Source organism: Vicugna pacos, chromosome 6, assembly GCF_048564905.1.
Source record: "Vicugna pacos chromosome 6, VicPac4, whole genome shotgun sequence".
Taxonomy (NCBI): Eukaryota; Metazoa; Chordata; class Mammalia; order Artiodactyla; family Camelidae; genus Vicugna; species Vicugna pacos.
This window is the reverse complement of record NC_132992.1, coordinates 40,054,359-40,075,390: the sequence shown is the minus strand read 5'-3', so window position 1 is coordinate 40,075,390 and position 21,032 is coordinate 40,054,359. Positions and strand designations below refer to the sequence as shown.

General features: G+C 36.8%; 1 protein-coding gene across 5 annotated transcripts in view; it reads right to left on the bottom strand.

The window, feature by feature from the left end:
• Positions 1-21,032, bottom strand: part of AKAP6 (A-kinase anchoring protein 6) — a 567,738-nt gene that overhangs the window by 190,344 nt on the left and 356,362 nt on the right. For all 5 annotated transcript variants that reach the window (XR_012073484.1, XR_012073483.1, XR_012073482.1 and 2 more), the window contains one exon: positions 704-852. Coding sequence is in view for 1 of the 5 variants with exons in the window: in XM_072962897.1 (XP_072818998.1) it covers positions 704-852 (149 nt within the window). In the remaining 4 variants the exon portion in view is untranslated. The remainder of the gene's footprint in view (positions 1-703; positions 853-21,032) is intronic.

Genomic DNA, 21,032 nt, shown 5'->3' with positions numbered 1-21,032 from the left:
ATATTTTATAAATCCCATATATATTAAATACATATATATATATTCACATATACAAAGTCTGCATAACTTTAAAGTCATCTGCAAATATCTGAATGTATAACTTAGCTATTCAATAGCATGGGTAGTATATAAATACAGCTATATGTCCCAAGCTGAATGAAATTGTTGGTGGGTCACTGCAGTTGCTGGGTCTTTTCATGTACCATAGACAATACGTGTTGGTCATTTCTTCCAACTGACTTCATGTGAAGCTAACTGGTTAGTCCATGACCTCTAAACAATTTTAAACGTCTATATTTTTTAGAAAAATTACATTCTACCAACTTTCCAATGAGGTTCTGGTGTTTAGAAGTTGCTTAGAGAGACTTTAAAATAAATGGTGAAGTTTAGAGAGGAGAAAATACACTGGAAAAAATGACAAAGAAGAAAGATCAACACTATAAGCACAGTGCAGTGACAGAAACACATATAAAATCACAAGGCTTCTTTGAAAAGTCTAGGAAATTCTGGGTTAGATGACAGGTTGATAAACTCTACAGTCTTCAATTCTGGCACGAATGGAAAAGAACATAAATGCCTTGTCTATTGAGTGTCTCTTGTCTATTACCTAGGGAGGAAACACCTGCCTAACACCTACCGGTGGAAAACCATTGAAAAAGTAGAGATTAGTGAGAATAAAACAACAAAAAGAAGAGCTCCCTACCCATTGCCTCCTACTGAATGAACTTTTGACATATCAGCAAACTCTTCTTTCCTCTTGCTGCTGCTGGTGTACTGCTCGCTGTACAGCTTGAGGGACATCTGCTCCACAGCATCTCTTTGTGCTTCCAGGTAGCATAGTTGAACCTCAGCCTGGAGAGAGAAACAAAGAGGAATTGCTGTTTTAATCCAGAAGGAATGCATTTCAAGTGAGGTGTAACAACTCAAAGAACGGGAATTGTTCACATCATTATACTGCTCCTTTTCAGGTTGGATTTAATGGGATCATCTGGGCATATTACAGAATTCAACTTTAGATCTGAATCTTATAAGTTGTTGCTTAAAATATGACCTGAATAAATGAACTCTCAGAAGACTCAGTAAATATCACAAAATATCCCTGAGATCGTAATACTGTCTGATGAGACTCTGCATAAAAATTCTGTGATACTCCTTAATAATATTCATCCTCATATTGCCACATATGTAACATTTATTTTTTTAAGGTTTCCCCTCCAACCCATACATTTGCAAGGACACATACCCTAAACGTTTCTCGTTATCTTCCCTGAGGAGAATAAAAAAGCCTAGTACTAATTCTAATACCTCTTCAATAGTGACAACAGACTTCCTGTATTACTTTTTTTTGTTCTCTGTATTATTGTCTTAATAATTTTAAAACAGAGAGAACAGCGATTGTGCTTACATGCAGGTTTGAATTGTTAAATCGTTCACAGTTACTTGGGGCTCGCTGTAGTAAAGGGAGAGGTAGTAAGTTCACCATGCTGTTTTCTATCAAACCAAGGCCAAAAGAATGCTGAATAATATTTGGCATGGAAATGTATTGAATAGATTCTTTATTTATTGCAGCTGTTGTGATCCCTGTGGCTTTAGAGTTCCCTAGAACACCAGATGAGACAGGGAATGAAGTCTTCTCAGTGGCATGCTTGCCCATGTTGAAGGGGAGAGGGCACAGCCGAGTTCATGTGCACTGGGGACCAAAGGAGTTCTTATTTTCTTTTGGTGCGCTTCACTAAATCCAAACATGTCCATTAACATTTCTGAACAGCCTTAAAACTGCTCCCTCTTTATACTTCAATTATCTATCCTCCTAAGAAAAACAGTTCTGGGTCAGCTATTGGATGTTGCCAGAATTCTATAACATGTAGGAAAAGCAGAGTCAGACATGACCTTCTACTCTTCGTGTCCAGAGCCAACCGAGGCCTTTTGCCTGGTCTCTGGTTTTACAGACTCAACCATGGAAAGAAAGAGAAAGTGTTATAAAGGAACAGTTGCTTAAAAGGCCAAAGCAGGACTCGGTAAAGGAAATGTAAGATCTCGAACCATTCTCAAGTTCGTATTTTGTTACTTTCCACAAGCACCTAATTACGAATGCTCTAGAAGCTGAGGAAGAACTTTAAAAATGCTAAAATTACTATATTCATATAACTGAAATTTCAGAAATCAGTTAAGAACTGCAATCTATGTATTGGTTCTCGTAAATTTTTCTGGCTCAAACTAATTGGCTTGAAAAAGAACAGATTCAACTGGATTACGAATTCCGTCCAACACTATAAACAAAGGATAATGTTACATGGAGTACATTCAGTATGGGAAGAAGGGGTGTGGCTGGTGGAAAGGCACAAAGGAAATACTAGATGTAGTGTTACTTAGCATCTTTATTAATGGATAGTGAAAGAGAAGATGTGGAACATGTTAATGGCAGTATGGAAGAGTCCCAAATCAGGGGCTTGCTGATACCATAAAATTTGGAGAAATGTTACCTACAGACCTAAGAATATTTTTAATGGACCATAAAATTGAATATAGGGAGTCAATTGTTATAAAAAAAACAACAGAATATATCTTTCAAATAGCATACTGGGGGAAGGCATAGCTCAGTGGTAGAATGTGTGCTTAGCATGCACAAGGTCCTGGGTTCAATCCCCAGTGCCTCCATTAAACAAACAAACAAATAAATGAATAAATAAGCCTATAAATTACCCTCCCCAAAAAAAGATTTTTTAAAAAATATTAAAACAAAGAGCATACGATATTCTTAAGTAATTAAATATGAGATCACTGAGAGATAGTGAACAATAGTCAAAAAACTTGAAAACATTCATCTTTCCAAATGCTACCTCCCTTAACCCTCTCCCTCCTGGAAGCTATAAGGGATAATGAGGAGATCATCCTATACAAAGTATTCTACTGGAAACCCTATTAAAATAATGAGTCTACACCATTAGGTGCCAAGAGGTTCCCTAGAGGTTCCCATTAGTTTTTAACCATCCTAAGGTAGCAAGCTAGACCACTGCTTGTTCTGGGTAAAGATCTCCCAGATGTGTGCCAGTGGTCACGGAAAGCACATAAAGAGGGAGGTCGACTTATTAGAAACTCATCATTACTATGGAAAAATAACTGAGGTTCATTCCTTTCAGATCCATTTCTGTGTACAAAGGGAAACACCTCTCATATGACAGGGATACATGGAACAATGCAGAGAGCAACTCAAAAAATAGTCACCTTACACAAATGATTGAAATGTTGTAATCTAAGACTTTCAGTGCACAATATCTTATAGGCATTTGACATAGGAAAAGTCTTTGTACTAACAAGGAGATGAATTAGATGGTCCAAGTCTTTCCTATCCATCTCTATTTCTATCTCTGCTTTCAGTGATTCATTCCTAAACGTCATGATAAAAATAGAACCAAAGTAGCTTCTTCTGCTAAGGTTGAATGGCTTTGCCAGTCTAAATCTCTCCACAAGCTGTCTTAGCTTTTTCTCACACTGTATCTTAGTCCTAAGATAAATTTTTAGGAGACAGATTTGAAGAAACTACAGTTCTTAGAAAAAATAGTAACACTGAATTTCTGATTAAAATAATTTTATTTATTAGCATCTATGACAACTGTGGACACTTTTAAAAGTGACTATATTTTACAAATGGAAACTTAGATTAAATAATATTACTGATGTATAATCAATGGGGTTTGGCAACTTATTCATTAAGGAAAACAAAAAGGAGCAAGAATGAACAGGCTCAATGACAGATCCACCTCTAACTTCCTGGTCAGTGCCATCAATGGGAGAAGGAATATAAAAAGAGCAGTACAAGTGAAGGAAAGTGAGCTAGATTTGAGTCTTTTGGTTTGAGGTACGAGGTGATTCCAAAAATGAGATGTTCAGTAAGCAAGTAGAAATATTAAAACTGAAATAAAAACCCAGAGGCAATGGCTGATGTTAGGAGATGAAATGAGAATGCCATGGGCGATGTGAGAAGAGGAAAGGATCCATTCTCACTTATTCTCATCTAGGTCTGCATTACACCTTAGCTGGCCAGTTGTGATGGGCACTCAATCGCTCTCCCTCCCTCTTTCTCCATAATTCCCAAATCCATTTTATAGATAATTCATTGATCTTTTTGAATCACATCTGGGATCACTGGTTGTTGTTGTTCCTGGGCTTAATTCTGGACCTCTTTATTTATACTCTCTTCCATGGCTTTCAATGCCATCTATATAGTAATGGCTTCTAATCCTCTCCTCTGAGTACCATACTTATATATCCAATCAACCGCCTGACACTGTTAATTGAATTTACTTTAGGCATAATTATTCAAAACACTCTCCATTTTCATCTTCAACACCTGTACCAAAATCTTCTGTTCTTAGGTCTTTCCCTTTAAATAAATGGCACCATTTGTTGCTTAGGTCAGAAATCTGAAAGTCATCCTTGACTCCTTTTCTTTTCCACAGCCAGTTACTCCCTAAATTCTGTTGATTCCTCTTTCAAAATGTGTCTCCAGTCTGTCTGTCTCCCCAGTCTGCACTGCTGCCAGACTGGTCTAAGCCTTCGTCATCTCTCCTCTGTAGCACAGCAATCATCTTCTAACACATATCTCCCCTCGCCCATCCCTGCCCCTCCAATCTCTTCCCTTACAGCACCAGAGTGGTCCTTGTAAGATATGAGTTGGTTTCACATTGCATTCAGACCTACAAAACAACCTTCCTCCATAGCCCATTAGATTTAGTTCCTGCCTACCTCAGACTTCATTTCCTACTTGTCTCCCTCTTGATCACCATGCCCCTGTCATGCTTGCCTTCTTCCAGTTCTTTAAAAAGCTCTTTCCTGTCTCAGGACCTTTGCACATACTGTTCCCTTTCTCTGAAACATTCTCTTTCTAATGTCTTCTCATCCTTTAGCTCTCAGCTGACATGTTACTTCTCAGAGAGGCTTTCCCTGACCACTCTATCAAATGCAGATCCACTCAATTTTCCTCCATTTCAGAACAGTGTTAATTTCCTTCAGAGCACATATCACAATTTAAAAGTCTTATATTTGCTGCCTTACACCTTTTCTGACTCTGTCTCCAGGCTCTAAGCTACATAAAGGGACTGTGTCTCTCTGTCTCCTCTACCATTTTGTATTTCCAACACCTTGGCAGAATCTGGAACATGACAGGGACTCTGTAAATAACTGTTGAATGAATGAACTGTACATTCATATGTACCTTCATTTATTACTTATATACTCACTGAATCTTTATCATGTGTCAGGAACTGCACCAGGGACTGTGGGTACAAAGAAGAATAAAACATAGTCCCTTCTCTCAGGGGATTGCAGTGCAGTGGAGGAAAGAGCCACGTCAACAGATAACGACAAGTGTGAAACAACTGCGAAGGAGGATGGGAAATAAAACAACTAACTGCCTGAGGGTGAGGAATGGGCATTAAAAGCTTGATAGGGGTGGCATCTGAGCCAGATCTGGGAGTATGGGTATTACTTTGCAAGGTAAAGAAGCAGATGAATATTATATAGGTAGAGTAATTAATTTGTTCAGAGGCCCAGAGTCATGAAAAGCTGTAGCATGTTCAGAAAATAGTGGCTGGAGCTTTGGGGCCATTTGGACGAAGAGGCTAAGGTAGAAGAGGACAGACTATGGACGATGTCAGGTTAGGGAACTTGAAGGCTATCCAATGACGTGCCAACAGAAGATGTCATTGTTTCTGTGATGGCCTCAGTCTTCCTCCATCTCCCTTTTTCTGTCATGGAAACATAGTTATCTGATGGATTAGTCCAAACATGCTTACAAAATCCCTATCTTCTGGTGTACTTTGAGAACATTGCACTGAGAAGGGAATCAACAGTTTCCATGACACCAGAAGGGAGAATACCTAAGAGATTCAGTAATTCATATCTCTTATAAGCCTTTAACATTAATGTAATGGACTCAACTGTGTCCTCTTTAATTCATATGATTTAATTCATAATGTAATGGACTCAACTGTGTCCTCTTTAAGTCACATTAAACCCTAATGTGACTGTATTTGGAGACAGGGTCTTTAAAGAGGTAATTAGGTTTAATGAGATCACAAGGGTGCAGCCCTGATCCAATAGGACTAGTGTCCTTATAAGAAGGTAAAGAGTGGTCCTATGGAGAAAAGGCCACGTGAGGACACAATGAGAAGGTAGTCATTTGCAAGCAAGGAGAGAGGCCTCACCAGAAACCAAACCTGTCAACACTTTGATCTGGGACTTTCAGCCTCCAGAACTGGTTGTTGTTGTTCCTGGGCTTAATTCTGGACCTCTTTATTTATAATCTCTTACAAGAAATAAGTTTCTGTTGTGGTATTTCATTGCTACCCTAGCAGACAATACACATAATAAAGTAAGAAACACTGCCTTCTCATCTGAGGTTTAATACAATTGCTTTGCTGCTTCTCATTTGTAGCATGTTTTCCCCTTTTATTTTATATGCACCTATAGTCTAAATCACTAGAGATGCTCCTCTTCAAATTTAGACTACAAATTAATAATTTATTCAGAACACAAAACAGTGCTCTCAAATATTTTATTTAAATTTGGCTTGGTATATGGTGATCCAAATTAAATGATCTTCTCCAGGGCCTGAATAATTACTCAGCCATCTACTTCCCTCTCTGATACTGTGTCTGATAACAAAATAGTTAGCCCATGATAAACTGCGGGGTAGGGGGCAATTTTCAGTTATTCTAACAATCTGTAAGGATTAAACACATACTCACTTTTATAATTACATATAAACATATGCCTTATCCTTGCCCTAAAAAACACTGATTTAGTTAAGAAATAACAATTATTTCACTATCACTGCATATCCCAGCATCCCTCATTGGGTTAAGTATACTGAGGATGTTTAAAAAATAATTTTACTCTCTCTTAACTCATGCCATTGCAGGTCTGCCTGCTCACTTCATAGCTTCCCACCACATCTACCCACATCTTTGCATCTGAGTCCATATTCTCTGCCTTCCCTCCTGTTTCTGTGGAAACTGTCCATATTTCTAAGACCAATCCCCTTCACTTATGCACCAGACCTCCTTTTATCTACACAAAGATTACCGCAGCAGCAGACTGGCCTTCTCTCCTGCATCAGGTTTTTCCTCTCTACTTTATTATTCGCATTGCAAATTAGCCCCCACAAAATGCTGTTGTTTTTCCCATAGTAAGGAAAAATAGTCTCTAAATATCAATTGATACCAATCTATCCTCTGACTAAAGCCCCATTTCTCTTTCTCTATCACAGCAAAATCACTTTTACATACATTACCTATACTCACTATGTCCAGTCCCTCTCCTACTTTCTCTTGAATACACTCCAATTAGGTTTTTGTCCACATTCCCCATTTGAATCCTCAGTCCTCAATTTATCCTGACCTGCTCCCGCAGGGCTGGTGAGCATGCTCTAGGGGTGTCTGGTCTTGTTTGCATGACAGTTGGGTCCCTAACCTCCCTCAGGTCTTTGCTGAAATGTCATGTTCTCATTCAGGTCTTCTTTGATCTACTTAATACTTCAACTGACCCCCACCCCCTGCAATCCTTACCTTCTTGCATACACATTTACCGTATCTAGCCAAAATACATTACTTATTGTGTACTGTCATCTTCCCCCAGTGAACTGGAAGCCACATGAGGGCAGGGACTTTTATTTATGTATTCATTGCTTGTACCCCAGCACCGAGCACAGCACATGCTATGTGAAAGGCACTCTCTACCAATTAGCAAAATAAATTTTACTGAATTTGAAAATATAAAATGGTTTTAAATGTAGAACAAAATAAAACAGTCTGAAGGCTGTAGCCTCAGCTAATTTTTAAAATAGTTGGCTTCATTCTCCCTTAGAAAGGCAATACTTTTTTCTTTGACAGAAAATTATTGAAATATATAATTTTTCTCTAGAAAAAAAAAAGGAAGAAGGAAAAGAGCTTCTTTATATCAAGCATCATTTAGAAATATTTTATTCCTCTAATAGAGTGATCTTATATGGCACATATTGTATTAGAAACTAACCACGATGGGCTCACACTTATAGAATGAAAATTTCAGCTATTGTCATCATGTGGTAATCTTTACGATCCATTTCGAAATGAAGTTTTAAGTCTTCTGGGTAAGAACTTGTTTTAGCTTAATAAAATCTGATTTCCCATTTGAAAAAAGAGTTATGTGAGCTTTCAGAGGAGACATCAGTAATCTCACAGTTTGTATTTGGAAGAGTCCACACTAACTCAGGAAGATTATGGGGATCCATCAATACAATGGAGGGGAACTGTACTTTTTCTGATGATAATTTTGTTATTTGGGAATCTTTTCTTACTCTTACTACACAGTATTTTTTTTAACCTTTGATGCACTATCTCTAGTCATATCCCTTTTCCTTATTGCTTATACAAATATTTACTATGCCTCCCCTCTCACCTGCCCATAGTATCCCTCTCATGCAACTGGCCCAGATTACTTCAATCTTCTGGAAACACCTTCAGGTCTCCAGACCTCCCATAGGCTCTGACAAGGACTTTCAGGGTTCATTAAAATTCCCAATACTCATTCCAGGATTTAGACTTGTCACCTCTACAGCAGTTTCCCCCTGTCCAAGATCACGGTTATTTTGTGCATTTTTGCTTTTGCTATCACTGTTGGCAGTTCATAATTTCCTGAAATAACTCATCTTTGGAACTGAATTCAAAGTGCATTTCCTCTGTCCAGAAATGAGCTCTGAAGACATTTATCACACGTCCATGATGAGCTATGCTATAACTAAATACAAATAATATTACAAAGGATAAGAATCCCTCTTCAGTCCTGTGTGCCTGACTGGGCAGAGTACCAAAGCCACCTCCTGCAGAGCTGGGATGGGGAGTCGCAAGACTAAGGAGCAGTGTATCTGTTTGGAGTAAAGTCGATTAAAGGTCCTCCTTTCTTTATTTGGCAAATATGTTTTGAGAGCCTCTTATGTGTAAGACATTGTACAAGATACAAATCTAGGTCAGACACGGTGCCTGCCCTTAGGGAACATATAACCCAGAATGATAGAAAATTATACTACATAATAGGAGCTAAAATATTTATTCAAGGCTAAGATCAATACACATTTCAAAAATGCTGCCTAAGAAACAATTAGTAAGTTTGTTCGAATATTCTTTTTATCAATGGATAAGAAAATTATAAAAGTATTTAAAAATATAAATATTTTCCCATTAAAAATTAAATATATATCTAAAATTTAGCAAGAATCTCCAAGCTATTTTAATATTATACTCAGCAAAGATTATTTTGTATACTAATCTTTATATATTAGGATATAAAACTTCTATGACCATATTGGTAGCTCCAGAAAACCTAGCCTTAGGTTCCCAAGGTTTATTTATATCAATATTCATGGATAATTAAATCAGAACAACTGCAAAAGATAACTGATTTAAGTAAAAAATATTACATTTATATCTTTAAAAGGTCATCTTTATTTTTATTGACTCAATGCTATCTGCAAACCATTAAAACCATTCACTGTAATGTTTAGGAAATTCAATTTTAAAGCTATATCCTTAATGATATTTGTTAAATGGTAAGCATTTAAACAAAGCAGAAAGATTAACATGAATGCTATTTTCATTATTTCTTCTGCATTTGTTTGTGTGTAAAGAAAAATGTCTTCTTCCTCCATGTTAATGGTAGATGAGATGTTTATTAAAAACAACACCACCACCTTCACCTAACAAACATAAAGAACAAATATATCACAAATTGCATCTGTGGATAGCCTCACCCACCACCACCCTCCTCCTCTTTGTAATGGAGGTAGTTAAAGTCATTAAAAATTCAGCATTTTATGTCATGAGCCAGGGTGGGAAGGGAGTCTGATTACACTGTGTGGACTGGAAGGGATGATTAGAATTTCGATGTTTTGCCATTATGTTTTCCTTAGCAAACCTCTGCACAAGGTCACAGGCATCAAGTCGGTGGTTCTATTCTACGGCTGTGTCCTTATTCCCATCTTCCAAATTCCACTACAGCAAATCCTTATGTACTTTCTGGCAGAAACTAAAAATTAAAGACGTACAATGTGAGGATAAAATCTTAGCTTCTCTTGCCCTGCAGGACTGGCAGTTCCTTCCCAAGTACAATTATGTTGGCAAATGCTGCTATTAACTCTATGACTACAATGTGCACTCCAGTTCCTTTGAAATTCTATAAAATAGTTGTCCTTGGTGATAGAAAGGAAGGAATGAAGCAGGAACAACAAGAATTACTTTACATACTAATAATAACAATTTAGTTATCAAAACAGAACTGAACAACTGTGCCTTTATACTGTTCTTTTAAAAATTTAGCCTCCTAGGGTTCTGATAATCAGGGCCTATGGTTCAGGAATGCACGGTAGCACTCAGCTCAGTGCCTATATCCTCATTTCAAAGAGAATCATTCAAACCGACATCCACCCTGTCAAGAATCTCGACTTTGAGCTGCTAATGTAGAATAAAAATCAATATAAATTTTGATCATTTGATGAATATTTACTTCTTTCTTTAGTGTTTGGGGATTTAGAATTGAAAAGTGCTGAATCAAGTCATTTTATTTTTTTGTGTTTGTGCCAACACCAATTTACTACCCTCCAGAAAGTTCCTGAACAAGATGTCTCAGGTGGCACGCATGTTGGTTTTTCCTGTCAATCATAACAGAATGTCAGTAGGGAACCATAATCATTTCCCTTTCATACTCTTAGTGTTCCAAAAAGGAATATTTTGATTACATTCCTGGAAAAGGTAAACTTTCTCATTTACACATACTATTGTAAACCTGGGTGTCTGTTGTTTTTGGCATTCAATTGAGCTTAAATTGATACAATCTATTAATAGTTAAACACTTTATCTTAGGCTCCAAGGATCTTGCACAATAGAGTTTACAAATGGGTTCCTCTATAAGCAACATTCAGTTATCACCCCCAAGACAAAGAGCTTTTATAGAAGCTGCCATCTTTCTCATGCATTTTTGAAAAATAACAAGAACCTATCAACTGATTGTTCTAATCAACAGGCCGACTTCACAATAAAAAGACTTTACTTTTTCATTATAAATGAAAGGAAAATGTGCTACAGACAAATAACTCTTAAAAAAAACCGTGACAATTAAAATGTGATCCCAATGTAAGGCTAGTTATAAGAGTAGAGGAGCATGCTGCCATTTTTATTATGATACTTTGATATATATAACAAAAGCTTACTATTCTTGCAGAATATTTCCACAGTGATTTTTCAAAACAATTGTCTTTACTAATTTGAAAAAAAAACACACCCAATTAAACTAATTGCAAGTACCAAAAAGGTAAGCTGTTCTCATTTAAAAAAAAAATCTTACACATGACATAGTGGCAGAGATTTGATATTAAGGAGGCCTTTTTGATGGTTCCTTATAAATTAAATAAAAATGGCAGCAGCTGCTTTTCCCAAGGATGATATGGCCCTGGACAATCACGAGATATTATGTAGACAGATGTTTTAAATAAAGTAAGTATTTAGATTGCTAGATACCTTGCTAGATATGAAGGCAATTATAGGATGTCTTTGTTAAATTACATTTTTCATTTTTGTGAGGAGAAAAAAGAATTGTCCTGGAAACAGTACCGACAGGAAATGATCCTATATCTAAAACAGCTGGAGACTGTAACTAATATAAATTTACTTGAAAATAAAAATGCTGTGTGCCTCTGGAGACATGCAGTAACATGCCATAAAAACAGATGAGAATATAAAAGTATTTAAAAGGAGAAAAAATACATTTTATCTAGATATTATACTGAGATGTGATTCACTGATAAATGAGAACTATTTGAAGATGAAGAAAAGAAAGAAAATCAGAAGTAATTTTAAAACTTACAACAGATACTTTATTTAAAACCATATTAGTAGGAAATACAAAAATAATTTTCTAGGAAAAACCCTTTACATTTCAATATATTGGTTATTAATCAATTTACTAAAGTCATAATAAAAATGTAAAAGCAGATAATAGTGTCTAATTGGGAAATTCTAATGAAAGCAGAAGATGCTTACTACAAATGACACAAGGACTCCAAAAGCTAGATAAGAATATTCTAGTAAATCTCAAAGTCCTATGTAATAGTCTCCACACAAAAGCTCCCACTATCTTTGTCCACACTATCCTCGTTCCTACTTTTGCTAGCTGTTGAATTAGAAAAAAATCTGACATACTAATTCATATCAAATATTCACAGGCATTAATATCTTAACATCTCCAAATTCATGACTTTCAATATTCTTCACATAAAGACTGAAATGCATAATCTACAAAATCATTTTAAGAAAGGCTAATAGTTAAAAATCTATTTTCAAAGCAGGGGTAAAGAAGGCCTGCAAAAGACTCCCAAATTTGAGCGTCCACCTCCCTCATCTACACCTAAGATGCATCCTGGCCTGCTCCCAAGGATTTGGATATCAGGCAGGAGATGTGAAGCTGGATTTCATATGGAGCCTCAATTTGTACAGCCAGAGAAGACTGCAGAGCTGCAGAAGTTAGCTTATCTTGTCAACCAGAAAGGAGACCCAACAGGAGGAAAGTGGGATGAAGAGAATAAAAGCAAGGGAAAGATCAAGGGAAAAAAGCAAGTGTGTATGATGAGTGTGAAGAATGGTTACTAAAAACTCAAAATGGAATGTTTTTAAATAAAATCTTGACTTAAAATTCTTTTGTAGGTAGAAGTTGCAATATGCTCAAAACTGAAACTCTAGAACCCAAACTAAAACTCAAAACATATCTGCTATAGACTAAACATTTGTGTCCCTCCCCCACCCCCCAAATTCATATGTTGAAACCTAGCCCTCAATGTGGTGGTATTAGGAGGTGGGGCCTTTGGTAAGTGATTCGGTCACGAGGGTGGAGCCCTCACGAATGGGATTAGTGCCCTTATAAAAGAGACCCAGGAAAGTTCCCTTGCCCTTTTGACATGTGAGGACACAGTGATCCAGGAAGTAGGCCCTCATCAGAGCCTGAATCGGCCAGCATTTTGATCTTACACTTTCCAGCCTCCAAAATTGTAAGAAATAAATTTCTGATATTTATAAGCCACCTAGTCTATGGTATTGTGTTACAGAAGTCCAAACAGATTAAGACAATACCCAATAATTCTTTCCTCCTTTCTACAAGTTCACCAAGTATTAAAAAGAGCTACTGGGGCTATTTTCTCATAAATCTGTGACAGAGCCACCCCCCTACACACACACATTTGCACAAAACTTTGCAACAGTAATTCCCACACATTTATATTATCTTTGTTACTATATAGATTGATCATCACTGCTTCTTAGAGCTTATAAAGGTGGATTTTCTGCTTAATTATTCCTGAAAATGCTCACTAGCTCACTGTTACTATATCTGAAAAAAATACAGATACATATTTTTTTCTCTTCCAAGGACTGATTCCTACCCATCAGGCATACTACTATTCTAAGTAAGAGATAAGTTAAACAAAATTATATCCTCCTGCTTTCTCCTCATTTTTGCTTATCTCTTTCTGCTCTCTATTTTAGGACCAGAGTGAAAAAATGAACTACAACTAACTCCTAAGCCAAACGACCAGTCATAAAAAGGACTCCTAAACATTGCTCTGTCCAAAGCAGACAAATTTCAACAAATTATGATATTATTATTTTATATTTCCATTATTCTGTATTTCCCCCTTACTGATAACACAATGGTAGATATTAGATACAATGCTCAAAATCCATTTAAAGGAAAGCTATGACTTCAGCCTCAACCAGTGTGGTGCATATACATCTCTCCTTGGGTACCAGAGTCTTCACAGGCCTGCCTTGTCTGGCACTCACTGTCTATCACTCCTCCTGAGTGTCTCTCACTCTTGCTCATATATTGCAGCTATATGAAGCTTCTTTTGATTCCTTGACTGAACCTAGCTCCTTCTCATGCTGTTCCCTCTCCATAGAATTTTCCTTTTTCCTTCTTCACATGGCTGTCACCTTCATATCCTTTAGGTCTTTGTTTAAATATTACTTCCTTCCCTGATGAATAGGAGATAGGTATCTCCTATTATTCTCTTTTACAGATCTTATTTATTTCCTTCCTAATGTTTAATATATCTTACAAGAATGTTTGAATAAATGATTTTTTTGCTTATTTGCATGCTTGCTTTTTCTGATCCATATCTCATTGAAATGTAAATTCCACAAGGGCAGGGACCTCCTCTTTTTTGTTCATAATTGGATCCCCAATGTTAGAAAACTGTGTGTTGAATGAATGAATGAATGAATGGCTTGTTGAGTGAAGGCTCATGAACAATCTCAGGAGAAATCTTGAAAGAGAGTTGATGTCCTGGTAGAAAGCAGAGGCCCTTGGCCAGTGGTGACAAACACCTCAGGTTGCCAATTTGGGTGGTAAGGTGTGAATGGTGGCATTCAAAGCACTTCCTGAGCTGTGGCAGGATAAATATTCTTGAAAGGCATGCTTTGACCAAAGTCTTCTGAGATTACTTCATTTTAAAATAGATTGTGGTTGTCTAAGAATTGCAAACAAGAAAACTCCTAAAGGCAATTAAGCCTCTACATTACACATTTTAACTTAAAGTGATGATGTTTAATTTTAGCAGATCTCTATGATACTTTAACCCTGGAGATAAAAGACTTAGTTGAGCTAAGACATGAGGAAAAATATCACATTCCAGGCCATGGTGGGAAGCAGAATTCTCAAAGTCATAGTAGGGAAGAATAGTTGAACAACCTATAACAGGATAGAAGAGTTCAAATCATAGAGAACCAAAGGAAAAATGAATATGATTAAAAAATGGTCAATGCCCCTAAGATGAGTTCACAGAGACTCCAAGATCCATCTAACGAGGCTGTCAATTATCAAGGAGAAGTGTGGGGCAATTTACCTCTTGAAGTGCCAAGAATTTTTCTTTGAGCTTCATTTCTTCCATTTAGAATGGAAGTCTGAGATATTTCATACCCTTAAACAGAATCTGTTCTGTGGATGACTGTCAAGGTATAAACACCAACTATGATGCAATTACACTTGCACGTATTACTGGAGCTACTTTTCTTCACACAGAATGGCTTTAGACCCAATGATTTTGAGTTTTTGTTTATGATTTAACAATTAAAGCCCTCTTCCATATCCTGGCTAGAAGAGTTATTCCTTACAAATCTTGACATGACAGCTTATAGTAGCTCATCTCATTTTTAATATATGTTAAATTAAGCTGGGAAACTAGGTAGTGAAAGCTGTAATAAGTATAAAAACAAGAGTAAGTAGCCTCAAAATGAGAGAAGTCTCATTTCAGTATGAGCATCTAGGCCTTGAATTTTCAGCAGCATTTTTGGTTGTTCAGGTCATTTTACTTTCTTGATGTACTTACATAATTAAAGTTGACCACATAAGTTAATATCTGAAGGTATAACTCTATCAAATTTTGGAGAAAGAACCAAGAAGGAAAAAGTGCTGTGCCTGGGAGAAAGATATATCTGGGCTGCATAGTTTTCCATAGTTACAGGCAGTTGAACCAAGCCTTACCATCAAGTGATACTAAAACTCTCTTGGTGATCTGCTGTTGCATGTGAGACAAATCACAGGAGCAGATAGAGCCCTTGTATTTGAGTCAGTATACCCAATACTAGCCAACTTGCTCAACATCCAACCTACCAGCAGTGTGATTACATTTCCCCTTACAATGGCCTACATGAGAAAAGACCTCTCTATGAGGCTTCCTGTAGCATCTTCAATCACATCATTGTTCTAATTTAAAAATCAAATAATAACAATCAAGAACAAAAGCCTTTTTTTTAAACATTTTTTATTGATTTATCATCATTTTACAATGTTGTGTAAGAACAAAAGCCTTTTAGTGGTTGCTGTTTTCTTTAGAATAAAATTCAAATGTCTTAGCACAATATTTAAATACCACTCATGACGGGATTCCAGTTCACCTTCCCTGTACCCTCTGTGACTTCTTTTTCTGACAAATAGCAAACCCCACTTATGGCAAACTCATATCAGATTACATCATGGCCTCTCAGGTATACTGTTTTTCCACCTCCACTTCCCAAGATTCCCTCCATTTTGGCAACTCCACATCCCACATATTCCTCAGCTCAATAACTGCCCACCTCACCTGAATTCCCTGGACTCATGATTCGCTCCTATATTACAAAACATTTCTTTTTTCACCTTATAGATATTCATGACTCCTCTATCTTATTAGATTTTAAGGTCTCCAAGAATAGAATATGAGCTAAATATATTTTGATACTGGTTCCTGACACATAGTAGACTGTCAATAAATACTTACTAAGTGAATGAATGAGGAAGTCTGGTACAAAGAGATCGTCTGGTACAGTTTCTTTCTATCTTAAAAAAGCTGAAGATATCATTTTTAAAACCCTTTGAAAAGTTTGGGGTGGGAAAAGAATAAAGTGAGCCTTGGACATCTTCTTGTACCAGAAAGCAAAGAAGCATTATTGACTAATGGGGATATGTCAAAAGGACACAGGAGACGTCATGAGGAGGTTCACTGTGGCAAATCTGGGACAATTGAAGCATCAAAAAAGAATTATGGTAATTAATCATAACAGACTAAATAAATTTAAAAAAATCTATAATTACATTCAAAAGAGAGAAAGAAAAAAAGTGTCACTACTTAAGATGACTATTCCACTAACTCCTTGCCCCAAAATTGGTAAGTAAAGAGGAAAAATTAGACATTTCACTTGCATTTTTAACGAGAAACTGTAGTTTATCTGAGGTTGATATGAGGAAGTTTTAAAAAAATGCCACTTAAAAATATGGAAGAAAATAATAGAATTAGAAAACTATTGCTTCACAAACCCCCCAAAATCATTGATTCCAACAAGAATCATCAATGGATTCTAAACCATTAAGCAAACCTTTGATTGAGAACTAAATAGCCACATAATGTCAAAGCACTGCCCAACGGGTTACCTGCTAATTACAAGAGAAAACTCATTTCTACAAAGAAGATATTTGGCTGTCATCACTTTCGCATCACAAAGAGTAGACAAACTGACTTGAAGAGATGCCATGTGAAGTATATGTGCCAAAAATGTTTAACTTGAATCCAAGCAAGTCTCTGGACCAAATTTACAGGTTATAGGAAATAGAGGGTAGAGGAAAAAGCTATAGGACAACATGAGGAAGAAATTAGACAAAATTAAAACATAAAATACTTCACAAAACAATTTGCCTGTTTCTTCAAATTGGTATTTAAAGACTTCTGGGAGTTCAGTTTGAGAGGAGTTCTTTTTTTCCAGTTTTATTGAGAAATAATTGACTTCCATCACATTATAAGTTTAAGAAGTAGAGCATGATGATTTGATTTACATATATATTGTGAAACGATTATTTCAATAGGTTCAGTCAATATCCATCATCTTATATAGATACAATAAAAATAAAAGAAAGAAGAGAAGAGAAAGGAAATTTTCCTTGCGATGAGAACTCTCAGGATTCACCCGCCTAACATCTTTCCTGTATATCATACAGCAATACTAACTATAGTCATCATGTTGTACATTACATCCCTAGTACTTATTTATCTTATAACTGAAAATGTGTGCCTTTTGACCACCTTCCTTCAGTTCCCCCTCCCCCTACCCTCTGCCTCTGGTATCACAATGTCTGATCTCCTTTCTTATCAGTTGTTTTTTAGGTTACACATATAAATAAGATCATACAGTATTTGTCCCCTCTCTCTGACTTATTTCATTTAGCATAATGCCTTCACAGTCTATCCATTTTGTCACAAATGGTAGGATTTCCTCACTTTTATGGCTGAATAATATTCTATTGTGTGTATATATCTCATGACTTCTTTATCCATTTATCCATTCATGGACACTTAAGTTGTTTCTATGTCTTGACTATTGTTAATGCTGCTATGAACATGGGAGTGCATATATCTTTTCAAGTTAGTATTTTCATTTCCTTTGAATACATTCCTAGAAGTGGAAATACTAGATCATATTGCAGTTCTATATTTAGTTTTTTTCAGGCTCCTCCATACTGTTTTCCATAGCAGCTGTACCAATTTACAATCCCACCAACAGTGCACAACGGTTCTCTTTTCTCCACATCCATGCCAGCATTTGTAATCTTGTCTTCTTGGTGATGGCCATTCTAATAGGATGGTGAGGTGGTATCTCACTGTGATTTTATTTGCATTTCTCTAATAACTAGTGATGTTGCGCATCTTTCATATATCTGTTGGCCTTTCACATATAGTCTTTGGAAAATGTCTACTTAGGTCTTTTGCTCATTTTCTCAATTAGGTTATTTGTGGGTTTTTTTTTTTGCTATTGAGTTGTATAAGTTCTTTAAATATTATTTTATATTAACCCCCTATCAGATATATAGTTTTCAAATATTTTTGTGAAGTTATGAGATAGAAAGAAACATGTTGAAATAAAAGATTAAAGTGAGGAAGAAAGTCATTTTATATTAGCATTAAATGTACTGCTGTCTTCAATATGCTACTTTGAAGCCTGAGAACCAGTCCTAAGAGAGAATTGTTTTTTTTTTAATGATAAACATCTTTTAGTCAGAATTCCATACCCATAATGAAACTCTCTACCATTTATTGGACATTTACAAAGAACTGTAAGATTTTATATTTTATATAATTAGATATTTGTTTTACAGTTCCATCCCAAACAATCTATGAAACAAGTATTGATTTTGTCCTGTTACCTGAACCAGTATGCTAATTAACAGGTTAATTGGATGTGGTAAACCTAGGTTCACTGTCTCTTACCTATATCGGTTCACTATTCACTGGATACCTGGATAAACACTTAAGTCATCACTAAGAATAATGTGCTCAATCAGGAATCACTTGCTAATAGGATATTGACACTTTGATAATAAATTACATTTATACTTTCATGGTTATGTGATTTCACATACATTTCTTCATTTGACAATTATAACAACCTTTTGCTGCACTCTGATTGATCATGCATTATTATCCCCACTGAACAGGTGCAGAAGACAGAGATCAAATAGTTTGTCCAAAATCACATAACTAAGGAGAGGAAGAGCCAGGGGTTTCTGGCTCCAAATTTAGTGCTTCTTCTACTAATCACCCCAGATATCCTCTCCAGCCAGCAGTCCTGCAACCATGATTCCAATTCCTAGTGAGTCTCTGACTAAGGCAACTAAAATAGCTGGGGTGGAGTACAAAGTCTCTGTGTAATGTATGCGCATCATTCACTCTCTGCAATGCTGTCCTTTTCTTGTGATTCTTGGACTCAGCCAAAACTCTCTGCTCCTTTGCCTTCAGAAATCACACTGATTAAGCACTTTTAGTGGCTGTGTGCTGCCACAGTGTGTCCCTTGCCCACACACTCTGACTACCCTGCCATGGTGGAGCCCACCGCTTAACCACCTTGTCATTCCTCCCCTTCACACACTCTGGGTGTGGTGAGCAACGCAGCCTCATTACAAGGATCTTTTTCTTGACAATTCTGATTGCTGATTCCCAACCAGTAACAATCTGTTACCATCATCGTGATGGATTAATATGTAGAGTTCATAGGGGTCCTAGGGAACCTTAAAAATTTAGGGCTGGGGTTGCAGCACATGTTGAGCCCTTGTCTTCCCTATGGTCATTTTGTCTCCCTGCTGCTCCTTTGTGGAGACACTATCCCTGTTCCCTTCTGACCTCTTGTTCCCTGCTTGCCACCATTCCTCTGAATGGCCTCGCTGTGTATGTGACTCCACAATACTTGCTCACCTCTTCCCCCTCCAATTTCTGGTTCCTCACTCCCTCTTCCCCCCACCTCTTGCCTCTTCCTCTGGAGTCAGATTCCACCCAGCCCTCTGCTCACAGCAACCTGCCTTTCCTAAAGCGGACATCTGGAACCTAGATGTTTGGAAACTGAGAAGGTCAGACTCTTTGTGTAGTAAATTATTCTGCTCCTTGTTTACAGTTTATTTGTTTGTTTGAGCCTGGTGCCCAAGGGCCAGACAAACATTCAGTCCAATGGTGAGCAGGGAGCTGGACTAGGGAAGATGTGTCTATCATTTACTGAAAGGCTGTACTTTGAACAGTCTTGTTTAGTCCTCCCATTGTTAAGTAGATCAGAACAGCAATGGGGAAATTCACGAATTCCCTGTCACCTACTCAGACTCCTCTTTCCTTCCCAACATGTGTAGGCTTGCACATTCCAACACTGGCTTCATAAGCAACTAAGGACTTACCTGGTAACCTGTGAGATAATCTGTTCTAGTCTTGTAGCAGGCATCAGCGGCCTTTGCCTTCCTAAATTCTACCTATCAGTCCCCTTTGGAATGTTGTCCTCACTGTTCCTGTTCTGTAGAAAATAGTAAGTTTCCTCAAATGAAATGTTACTTTTTCCATGATGGGTCTTGAAAGCTAGGGATTCTGAAAAGTTAGGAGATCCTTGTGTGAAAGTGGTAGAGTAAGCATTGAGATATAGTCAAGGACAAATGGCTAGAGTGAAAAAAAGAAGAAGAAGAAGAAGGGGAAGAAGAAGAGGAAGAAGAAAGAAGAAGAAAAGAAGGGGAAGGGGAAGGAGAAGGAGGAGAAGGAGAAGGAGGAGAAGGAGAAGGAGAAGAAGAAGAAATTTAGTGACAGAAATAGCCAAAAAGCCTTTTTATATTTCACATAGGTTCCAGAAAAATCATGAGATAGTAAATTAAGAAAGAGGAATGGTAAACTGAGTGGTTAAATAGTCCACCTTCCTCATTCCAGTTTAATTAGTGTTTCCATATTCTCTATGAACACATAACCTTTCCATATACCCTCAAAATCCTGTATTTTAAATATTATTCACAAGTTGATGGTGAATTAACTCTCTTCCTAAAGTGGATTCCAGGTACCTGTAAAGCCTCTCAGACATCTTTCAAAAATTTGTTCTTATTTAGCACTTGGGGAAAAGCAAATTAATTTTCTATAATCTTTTTTTCCCTATAATCTTTTCACCAGGCTCTAAAATCACTAATTTTCA